At 37.5% G+C, this 11,724-nt stretch overlaps 1 protein-coding gene across 4 annotated transcripts in view; it reads right to left on the reverse strand.

The window, feature by feature from the left end:
- The window catches only part of PPIL6 (peptidylprolyl isomerase like 6), a 41,615-nt gene that overhangs the window by 22,464 nt on the left and 7,427 nt on the right, over positions 1–11,724 (reverse strand). For all 4 annotated transcript variants that reach the window (XR_009188011.2, XM_004468399.3, XM_012529001.4 and 1 more), the window contains 3 exons: positions 9,670–9,732; positions 9,416–9,563; positions 5,165–5,221 (listed from right to left, as the gene is read on the reverse strand). Coding sequence is in view for 3 of the 4 variants with exons in the window: in XM_004468399.3 (XP_004468456.1) it covers positions 5,165–5,221; positions 9,416–9,563; positions 9,670–9,732 (268 nt within the window). In the remaining variant the exon portion in view is untranslated. The remainder of the gene's footprint in view (positions 1–5,164; positions 5,222–9,415; positions 9,564–9,669; positions 9,733–11,724) is intronic.

An 11,724-nucleotide genomic window follows, 5' to 3' on the forward strand; every position in this document is an offset into this window, starting at 1 on the left:
TATAAAGTTAACACCCTTTTAAATTACCCCTCCGGCAAATGAACAAAACTTTGCCAGCCTCTCCAGAAGTCCTTAAGCCCTTCTCTTCCCTCAAAAGTAATCTTTCTCCTGTTATATAATCACTTCATAAATGTTTCTTTATAGTTTTTTTTCATCCACATGTGCATCACTAATCACAATAGTTTAATCTTGTCCATTTTTTAAAACTTGCTATGCCTTTTAAGTCTCTCTTAATCTGCAGGTTCTACCTCCATTCCTTTCTTTTCCTTACACTTTATCTGTTAAAGGACTGTCCTATTTAACTTCTACAGTTTCCTACAGTCTAGAGCTTCCTGACTGCACACACATGATATAGTTCAACCTGTTTCTCTGTCCTCTGTCAGTTCTGCTACACTTGTTTTGGAAATGCAGATTTGTTCCAACTTGACTGATATATTAGGGAAGGACTTGAGCAGAGTGAATTTCACCTTTGCTTATGCACAATTTCCTCTGTGTGAAATACTACGTGATTGTAGAAAACTGCACCCAGCTGAATGGAACTGCATAGGAACACATACATCTCAAACATTTACCAGCTACTTCAGTTTATAGTGTCTTAGGAGCCATACCCATCCACATCTGGCATTACAATTTTCATCCAACATCAGAGAACCCTCTTTCCACCACTTCAAAACTTGCAAGCAGCAACCCTTATATGCCCACCATGGTAGTTTTAGTCTTTTCATTAACCTGAGAAAATTATGTTCTTAATTTGGCTCATTCCTGTGGGTATGAATCTATTAACAGGTGGGACCCTATGATTAGATTAGATTTGGTTAAGGGCCATTTGCTCAGATTACTTCAGTAAGGCATAGCCCAGGGTGGGTCTTAGTCCTCTTATTGGAGTCCTTTATAAATGGGATGGATAAAAGGCCATAGACACAGAGAGAAACTCCCAGAAGCTGAGAGAGAAAGTCTCAGAAGCCAGAAGCTGAAATAAATGGAATCTGGGAAAGAGAGAGCCAGAGGAGCAGAGAGAATGCCATGAGCAAGAAGCTGAAAGCAAGAGAGCCTGGAGGAGAAGGCAGGATTGGCAGATGCCGCCACTGTGCCCTGTCATGTGGCAGGGGTCTAGGATCTCTGGCAGCTGATCTTTGGGGAGACAGTTTCGCCTGAAGCCTTGACATTTTTCTCAGCCTCAAAACTGTAAGCTATAAGGTAACAAATCCCCATAGTAAAAGCCAACCCATTTATGGTATATTGCGTTGGCAGCCTTTAGCAAACTAAAACACCCAATTTCACAAGCCAACCTCAGGTCTGTTTCAAAATATAATGCAACATTTGTTGTATAATTTGTATTTCTTAATCATCTAACTATATAAAACTGTGTTATTGCTTTTTAATAGATTACTATTTTTTATTGTTTATTTTTTGTCTTTATTTTTTTAATGTTACATTAAAAAATATGAGATCCCCATATACCCCCACCCCTCTCACCCCACTGCTCCCCCCATAACCACCTCCTCCATCATCATGAGACATTCATTGCACTTGGTGAATACATCTCTGAGCACTGCTGCACCTCATGGTCAATGGTCCACACCATAGCCCACACTCTCCCACAGTCCACCCAGTGGGCCATGGGAGGACATACAATGTCCAGTAACTGTCCCTGCAGCACCACCCAGGACAACTCAAACCCCGCTATTTGTTTTTTAATGTGTCACCGAGAAGGTGGTGTACTTCTAATGTCATTTTTGCTGTAAGTCCTTTAATTTTCACTGCATGATTTTGCATAGTGCAGTGATTTTTTAGGAACACACATGTCACATTTTAGCAGAACTGATTATATTTGCTGCTGGGCCCAGAGGCTTAACCAACCTCATATTCTATCCCTTTGGTGGTGTGTTCTTTCAACAGAAGGCTCATAATGGCTGGTTGTCTCTGCTTTTGTGACCCTCTAATGCTCAATAACGCCTTGATCTATTCAGATTGGCAGCAGCAAAATGGTGACATTCTAATTATATCACTTCCTTTTCATTTCTTAATTGGAAATCTTTTTAAAGAGATGTTTCCCCTTACAATTTGGTACAGCTCAAATAAGAAAAGTAAGGTAAATGCCTGTTTCTTTTCCTGTAATTTATCAGTTTTCAAGATAATGAGCTGGTTTCCTATCATCTTTCAAAGGTAACCAGTTAGGCTTTTTAAAAACTGTAGTATCATTGTGAACTTGTAGGTTTAAAGTATTGTTTGGATTTCAATGAATTGCAATTATTCTTCTTTTTGAAGCTCTAATGCCCCATCTTTGGTCATTGAGAGGCTCTTCATATGAGCTCCTGGGGCCTTTTGACATGACCCTGGTAATATTTAATAGTGTTCCTGCTATCTGATAGGACACAAGGTTCCGGGGTCATTTTGTACATACCTGCCACACACCTGGACTCTGCCATTTCTCCCAAACGCCCTGGTTTCTTTAAATGGGAAATGACAATTCAAGACAAGAATCTAAATGCTAGGAATGCTCACAATTACTAGGCTAGTCATTGGTTGTCAGCCTCTTCAGTGGAGAGAGCATATGGACAGCTATGTTACTTCTTAGTTTAAAGTGATATTTCCAATCCAGTATCAGGACAGTGGAATATTCTACACATTAGCCTCTTTTATATTTCATCTGTACCTCCTTTCTTCCCACGGAGAATCCTGATTCTCAAAGACACAGGAGATGATGAAATAAGAATATCCCATAATTATTCGCTTGCTTTATCCTACACTAAATATACAATAGTTTCAGAATAACAATATGAAAAATATCATCACCAATATAATTACTGAGAACAGTTAAATTTTTTTGCATATATTCTCCCCATTCTCTTCCATTTTTTAAATAGACTATCTTTATAATGCCTAAGCATATGGACTTATACATCCTCGATGAATTTTAGCTCAAGTAAATACATGATTAATTCTCAGCACCAGACATTGTATCAAGGTCTCTCTTGTCATTTTGATTGTCTGAAACTCATCCTATAATAGATTCCTTGGGAAGGATTCATGGCAACACACTTCTCTGAACTCCTGCATGCCATTAACTCTTTTGCCCTTTATGATTCAAAGTTGGTTTGGCTGGATGTAAATTCCTTGGTTCCTACTGCCTTCCCATCAGTCTTAAATATGTTACTCCATTTTCTGGTATAAAGTGTTCCTGTCAGAGAATATGATGACAATCTAATTTTCTTTCCATTACAAGTCACTTGCTCTTTTGTCCAAAAAATTTTTTCTTTTTCTTTAAAGTCTAATGATGTAACTAAAACATATCTTGGTAGTGTTGGTTGTTCTGATCCAATATTCCCAGGTACATGGTGTTCTCTTTCAAATAGTTCTTTTTACATATATTTTGTGTGTGGTTTTTTTTGTTAATTATTTTTATTCCTCCCTTCCCCCGAGATGGCTCCCTCATCTGTCTGCTCATTGTCTGCTCATCTTCTTTAGGAGGCACTAGGAACCAAACCCAGGACCTCCTATGTGGGAGGTGAGTGTCCAATTGCTTAAGCCACATCTGCTACCTTTACATATATTTTTGAGGTATAAACACAATAAAATGAATATATATTAGATATTCAGTTTGATGCATGTTGACAATCACGTATAGCTGTGTAACCACCACCTCAAGCAAGATATAGAACATCAAATCCTATTTATTTCTGGAAAGTTTTCTTCAATTTCAATTGTTAGTGTTTGTTCTATTCCCTTGAGTAATTTTAACTCCATAGACATACCTATTATTCATATGTTGGATCTTCTGTTTCTACCTTTAATATTTGTCACTTTCTCGTAAATCCTTTTTATCTCTTCATTTCTAAGGTTTTTAAACAGTTATTTCTTCTCACATAGTACTTCCTTTAAAACACATCTTTGTTGTGTATATTTGCTCATGTAGCCCTTTAGTTTATTCATTTCTGAAATTTACTGCTATTTCTTTCCAGAGTCCTGTCACCTCATGTCTAAGTTTTTCTAATTCTGAATTATGAGTCCTTTCATGTCATGTACCGTTTTCTTAATGTCTTTTAGCTTATTTTGAAAGACTGTTACAGTTTTGATCTGTTCTATGAGCACGTCTTTCATTATCTTCAGTGATGTTTCACTGCTCTTTATTCTCTTTTTTCTTATCATAATCATGTATAAGAGTTAACCTTGAAATTTTTGTTCAGTTTTCTGTAAAATTAGTTTTCCTAAATGTTCAGGAGACTGGCTTTAGAAGGAGGATAGCTTCTCTAACTTCACAAGCACCCTCTTATGCTGTATTCACATAGTGTTCAAAAATATGGTAGTTTGCTTTCTGAGATTTCCTGTTTGGTTCCCATTCCTTCTTTATCTAGACCTTCTCTTTCATCACTACTGTCCTTGTGTAATTTGTATTCCATTCCCAGCAGTTTCTCCTCAATGTGAAGACTGTCCCAAGGAAGAGAACCTTGTTTAGGTCAGTTTTGAGAGTTCACAGCTCCTTCAAATTTTTCTGGAGGCCCCTTGCACTCACCCACTATTGACTATTTTGGGGTTCTCCTATTTTTAGGTGCATCAAATGCCCTGCTTTCTCCCACAAAGATGCTAATACTACGCAGATTTATTGGCTGTTTTGTGGTAGTTTTCCTTTTGCCCATTTGTATCTTAGAATTGTGTAGATATATTGTCACCTAGTTTTGCTGTAAAAGTTATCCATGGGTTTAAATTTTTCTACTTATTTAATATTAAATATTTTTATTATTATTATTTTAAAATTATTTTGTCTGTTTTTATGTTGCTATTCAGAAAAAATCAAAAACTATCCTATCACTACCACCATCATTCCAGAATCCCTTACAGAAGTCTTAATAGGATGATTACCAAAGTACCAATTCTATATATAAGCATGGCAAATTACAAGCCTTAAAAATATGAATTCCTTTTGACCTTACAAACCTAATTCTATCAATTTTTCCAAAAGAAATAACAATAATTAGGCAAGTGAAAAAAATGTGTGCATAAGGCTGTTCTGGACTGCTTTTATTTTTTCTTTTCATTTTTAACTTCCATTTTTTATTATGTGTATTATTCTAGGCACTACGTTATTTGAAGTTGTAATACCATGCGGTTCTGATAAATCTGAATAATTGACTAATACATGTTGACAGCATTTAAAGATGTATACCTTCAAATGTTGGTCCAAAAATTGACTCTCCACCATCTCCTTTGCCAGCATCTATATCTGAGAAAGAGCAATAAATAAAAATTAGAATTCAGAGACCAAAAAAGAGTTACAGAGTATAGTAATGGGAGGGAAAAAAGATGCTTCAAATCATGATTCCACCTATAACAATGACTGGAGTAAGTTGCCTAGTTGTGCAACATCTACACCATGAAAATATTTTAATGTTTTCACTCGTATTTTTTAAGGAACTTTACTTTCAAGGTCCATTTTTTTCTCATAATAACTCTGTGAGGTAGGTGAAATTATAATACAAAGCCTTTGAAACAATGCAACATTAAAGTGTAATTGTAGGGAGTGGGTGCAGCTCAGTAGTTAAACGCCTGCTTCCCATGTATGAGGTCTCAGGTTCAATCCCTGGTACCTCCTTAAAACAAAAAACAAAAAAACCATCCTATAATTGTAGCCAAGAAGTAAAGAAAGTGTGATCATATACATTCTGCTTATTTCACAGTATATTCCAGTTTGTCTTGCTTTTTTGAAAAAACGCAGATTAGGGAAGCGGATGTGGCTCAAGTGATGGGCTCCTGCCTACCACCTGGGAGATCTGCAGTTCGGTTCCTGGTGCCTCCTAAAGGCAGTGAGCTGCTGTGACAGGCAGGCGCAGCAAGCTGACACAACAACATGATGGAACAAAAGACACAAGAAGAAAAAACACGAGAGACAACGATGCAAGGAGCAGAGGTTCCTGGTGCCTCCTAAAGAGGACGAAAAGGGCAGCGAGGTGGCACGACAGGCAGGCTGATGTGACAAGATGATTCAAAAAGAGACAACAAGAGGGAAAACAATGAAACACACAACAAAGCAGGGAGTAGAGATGGCTTAAGTGATTAGGCACTGCCCTCCCACATTGGAGGTCCTGAATTTGGTCTGGTGCCTTCTAAAAGAAACAAAGAAGACAAGTAGACACAACAAGGGCAAACAGACACAGCAAGTGCAACAAGGAGGGGGTGGGAAGAGATAAATAAATCTTAAAAAAAAGATTAAAATAAAGGGATGAAATAGGAAAAGTAAATTCTTTTTTAGAATATGAATAAAAATAAATTCTCTAAAAAGAATTATGGTTCAAATTTTCATTCCCTGGAATCCTATAGTGATAACTCATTTATGTACCCACTATTTTGGAAATTAAGTTCTTTTATAATGTAATTAAAGTGCTTGTGCTAATTTAAAGGAATCTGATGCATCAGCAAGCACATGGAAAGAATTAGTTCAGGGCAGAACATGGAGCATTTAAATTATACTATTTATAACGTTGATTCAGAAGTTAATTAATGAGCCTTAAGTCTCCAACCCTACTCTGTTTCGCACCTGTCCCTGCCCCTCTCCCCCACCTCCTCCCAATTCACAGCCTTCAGCAGCTCTTGCAGTAATGGCGGAAAGCAAAATCTGGGAACAAAGCAGTTGAGTTTGCTTTGCTCAGCAGGGAGATCGTCCCAGGCGGTTCCCCTTCCTACTAACTTGCCTAAATACCAGGTCACATTCCCTTGCCCCATCCCTGCCACCCACCAACGTCCACCCACATTACTTCTCTCTGCTTCACATCTCCCAGGTGAACATTTTATTCTTGCACCATTTCAATCACTATTTAGTGTTATTTTTTTGTGGCCATAACCCGGCCCCTTGAATTCAGCCTTGTATATCTGATACTATGTCTATACCTCTGCTGACAAACTCAGGAATGCAGAATAGTGGTTAAAAGCAGACTTTAAAGTCAGATGACCTCAATTTAAATCTTGACATTACTTACCCGTTCCAAGACTATTTCCTTGTTCATATAAACCAGGGGTTTTTAACAAGGGGTCCATGAGCTTGAATTGAAATTCAAAAAACATTATTCTTGTGCGGACGTGTTGGTGCAGGTGTGATATATTTATTAAATAATACACAGTATAGTGTAGACTTAATAAGGGGTCTGTGGTTTTCTCCTGACTGAAAAAGAGGTCTGTGGAACAAAAAAGGCTAAGAATCCCTGATATAAACAGAGCTAATAATAACTGCCTCACAGGCACTTCTGAAGAGTAAATGACATGAAATAATGAAGAGCACTTAGTGCAGTGACTGGCAGAGTGTCACGCTCCTTCATTCATGGCCATTAATATCAGGCAGCATCATGTGCTTAAGGAATGCATCCTCTCATTCTCATCAGTGTCATCATAATTATGCTCAATATGTGGCTGCTGCTGCTGCTAAACCATATCAAGTTATATATCAAGGAAGACTTCTGAAGGCAGTAGGCTTTGCAGAGGCTCTAAGGAGAATCTAACCAAAATGCTCTAACGACTTGATATCTTCTTTAACTCTGTACTTAAGAAACGAACAGAATATACATGTTTCTTGTTTAACTATCTATTTGTTCATTCATTCTTTCTTTCTTTCAACAAATATTCATTAAACACCCAGTATATGCCAGGCATGGTACTAGAACCTGGGGATGCAACAGTGAACGAAATAGATAAAAACAGAAGTTCTCATGGAGCTTATATTATAGTGAAGAAATAAATTAACTAAGAAATATATAATAGTATGTCTGATGATGAAAAGTGTATGAAGAAAAATAAAACAGGGTAAGGGCAATAAGAGAATGGTAGAGACGGGGAAGGGCTGGGGAGAGGGCGGGAGCAGTTTTAAATGGCGTGGTCAAATAAGTACTTGCTGAGATGAACTTCAGGGAAATGGGTAAGGAGGTAAAGCAAAGGGATACGTGAAGGAATAGCTGGGCGGGGGTGGTGGTGGTGGTGAGGAGTGTGACCCAGGCAGCAAAGAAGACAATGGAAGATTTCAAGGCAGATATAGCCTGGATGTGTTCTAGGAACTGCAAGGAAGTCAGTGCACCTGGAGCAGAGCGAGGGAGAGGGAGACGTCAGGATATACCAAGCCCCTGAATGCTCACCACGCCCTGTGATAGTGTTATAATTAGCTCCATTTTATGACTGAGAAACTGATGCGGAGATGCTAAGCGGCTTGTCCGAGGAGGTACAACGTGTATGTATCAGAGTTTGGATTTGACTCTAGTAATCAGCTTTCTTCCAAACTGTCCTTAACATTGCTGTCTCACTATTGAAAAACATGACCCAAGATCTGTACACTTTACTATATTCAAATTTTATACCTCAATAAAGTAAGTAAATATATAAATGGCCTACTTTTCCCAAATCTTGCTCTAAGGGAATCAAACAAAAGCAAACCAAAAACAACATAAATCCAAACCACATGGAATATGAGAACTTAGCACAGGAGTCAACACTTAACTAGTTGCAAATCCCCATGAGGATTGTTTAATAACAAGAAATTAAAAACAATTGAAATGTTCACCAATGGGGAATTAAATAACTTGGTGTAGCAATATGATGGGAAAACTAGGTATACTTTAAACTTTTTGTATATTTATGTTTATTGGCGTGAGAAGATAAACACTATTATTAAGTGGGAAAACAACAAAGTTAGATGGTGGTATTTGTGATACCTCGGATTGGAGAAACAGAAGGAAAAATAATTGCTTTACTTAGATATGCAAATACTCAGAATAAGTCTACATATTCTGCCTCATTAGCCTCAGAATGTTCCAGGCTGTACAAAAATAATTAAACATTATTAATTTAAGTCTATGCATGTTTCATCAAGTTCAAGTACATCTTCTTCTACACTGAGCCAATTTATTTTTAAATTGCTGCCTGATTATTCTGTAAGGAATATTTCCCAAAGGCCTCCAAAATTTAATTTTTGTTGTCATAAGGGACTTAGTCTGTGTAAAGTCAAAGGACTTGTCTGAAGAACAAAAATAGAAACCAAAATCCTTTAGATCTTATTTTTCACTTATAAAAATGGTGGCTATCCATAAACTTATTTGGTGAGAAATAGTTTTCCATGTATTCTATTTTACAAACTCCTACCCTTGGTACGTTTCTTACAGCAGTATATTTTCTAAGCACTCTAAATTAAGCATTTTAAATTAAGTTTTGATAAAATATCATTATGCTACCTTCCTGTAATACTTTTTATTTTTAGAATGTTCCCAGTCATACTTTAGATTTATTTTAACATGAATACCTAGAGTCATCATTTGGCCATATGAAACATCCTTTAAATATATTAATTCTAATTCTATATGTATTTCACAAAGATGGATAAACACAATTTTGGACTTTTTGATTTGATGTTGCAATTGCATTGTATATAAGATTTTGAACTCACCTCCGCCTTGTATCCAACCATTCTGTACTATTCGATGAAAAAGTGAACCTTTATAATGTAGCTTTATGCCACTTTCAGAAAACCCTGCTTTTCCTGTGCATAAGACCTGAAAATTTTTACATGTTTTGGGGCATGCATCACAGTATAGCTACAAAATAAAGAAAAAAGGTTCCCGAGGTTAAATATATAACACTTTACCAGTTATAGATTTTCTCCCAACTTATTAAAAATCAAAAACAACAGAAACCTCTTACCTCAAAAATCAATCTTCCAATTGGACGTAAACCAATACAAATGTCCAAGAACACAAAATCATGCTGTTAAAATTAGGGAGTAAAAAAGATAATGCAGGTTAAAAGCGTGTAAATGGCCATAAAGTTAAGAGATAAAATATTTTCAGTGGTAAGATTCTCCTGGTATTAACAGTGAATAACTTAACAGCAAAACTAAAATGAATGACTTAAAGTTTCTGTCATTTAATTACGGCAAGTCTTTATAGCCTAAATAACACAATTTTTAAAACCCTTCAGCAATGACACTTTTTTTAACGATTTATTTATTTTTAATTTATTCCCCCCCTCCCCCCTGCCACCGTTGTCTGCTTTCTGTGTCCATTTGCTGTGTGTTCTTCTGTGTCCGCTTATATTCTTGTCAGTGACACCGGGAATCTGTGTCTGTTTTTGTTGTGTCATCTTGCTGTATCAGCTCTCTGTGTATACAGTGCCACTCCTGGGCAGGCTGCACTTTTTTCACTCAGGGTAGCTTTCCTTAGAGGGCGCACTCCTTGTGCATGGGGCTCCCCTACACAGGGGACACCCCTGAGTGGCATGGCACTCCTTGTGCGCGACAGCTCTGCATGTGGGCCAGCTCATCACACAGATTAGGAGGCCCTGGGTTTGAACCCTGGACTTCTCATGTGGTAGGTGGATACTCTACCCGTTGAGCCAAATCTGCTTCCCCAGTAGTGACACTTTAAATATTGTTAACTTATCACTTAAGGCTTAAAGCACATGGCCTATGTAGCCTGATGAACTAAGTGTGGAAAGGAATATTAGTCGGTCCCCTTGGGAAAAGAAACAGATTGGGAACTCTCCTCTACTTCTCTTTTTCTTTCCTGAGCAGTTCTGGGCAAAAATCCAACGTGAATGTCATGAATTTGGTTACTGTGTCCCCTAGATTTTCAGAGACAGCAGAAATCAGCTAACCAAAGGCAGGCCACATCCTTTCTGAATGGGGAAATTATGCCACTATATCCACAGGAGGTGCAGCACCAGGGGTTGGGAGGAGGAGCATGCTCTGCTTTTGAGTATGTTCAATGATACCCTCTTGTTCACAGATGCCCCTTGCTCCTATTTTCAACTGACACCCTTTCTTGTAGAGACAGCAAACATTTGCAAGATGTTGTATAGTCCTATAACAAGGTATCCAAAATGAAAACACTAGTCTTCATCATAGTAGCATTCATTTAGCAGGTAGGGCATCTAACAGTTTACTTCAGATCTCAGGTACCATTCTCACACACAAAAATGCCACCTTAGTCTTGCCCTATTTCTTAAGATTCTAGGAAACAAAGGATTTACTTTTGAATATCTCACTATCATTATTTCATGTCACTCTAATCTTTCTATTTTTATTAACTTAAAGACTGAAATAATATTCTGCTATCTGGCACCCAGGAAGGAAGTATTACATCCATACTATTTATAATTAATTTATTGTATCTCTCAGTTTCTGTATTATAAGTTGCTAATTTTAAAAGAACAGTGCAACTAAAGAATGGAAAGCATAAATAATACAGTAAACTTCACAGAGCATGGAAGGGAAAATAGGACTAGAAAAACAGAAATGTAGAATATATTGGAAAGCATGGTTAACTCATTAAATGAGTAAATCCATTTGGGCATCATTAAACTTCCCTGTACATTAATACATTGTCAAAAGCAGGTAATTCTGAAAACTCAGTAAAAAGAGATCAAATGAATGCAATACAAGGTAATGTTCCAGCTGTCTACAGCCAAACATGCAAACATAATTGTCTCGCTTATCACTCCAACCCAGAAGTGAAAGACAGCCTCTTACTCAGCAAGGAGTCCACCCTCTGCATGAACATCTAGGGACTTTCTCTGGGTCCTAGGTTTTTATCCTCACTGCCACTAATTTGTTCAGGTTTTCATTTTCTTTAGTCCAGGCTCTTAAGGCAGCTTTCCTGTATGAATGCCTGCCACCGGTCTCTCCCCACTCCAGCCTGCTTCTGCACAGCCCTAAAAATTATTTCCAAAAGAATCTGCTGGCTCAGTTTGCTCCTGGAT

Source organism: Dasypus novemcinctus, chromosome 11 (assembly GCF_030445035.2).
Source record: "Dasypus novemcinctus isolate mDasNov1 chromosome 11, mDasNov1.1.hap2, whole genome shotgun sequence".
In the NCBI taxonomy this organism is placed as follows: Eukaryota; Metazoa; Chordata; class Mammalia; order Cingulata; family Dasypodidae; genus Dasypus; species Dasypus novemcinctus.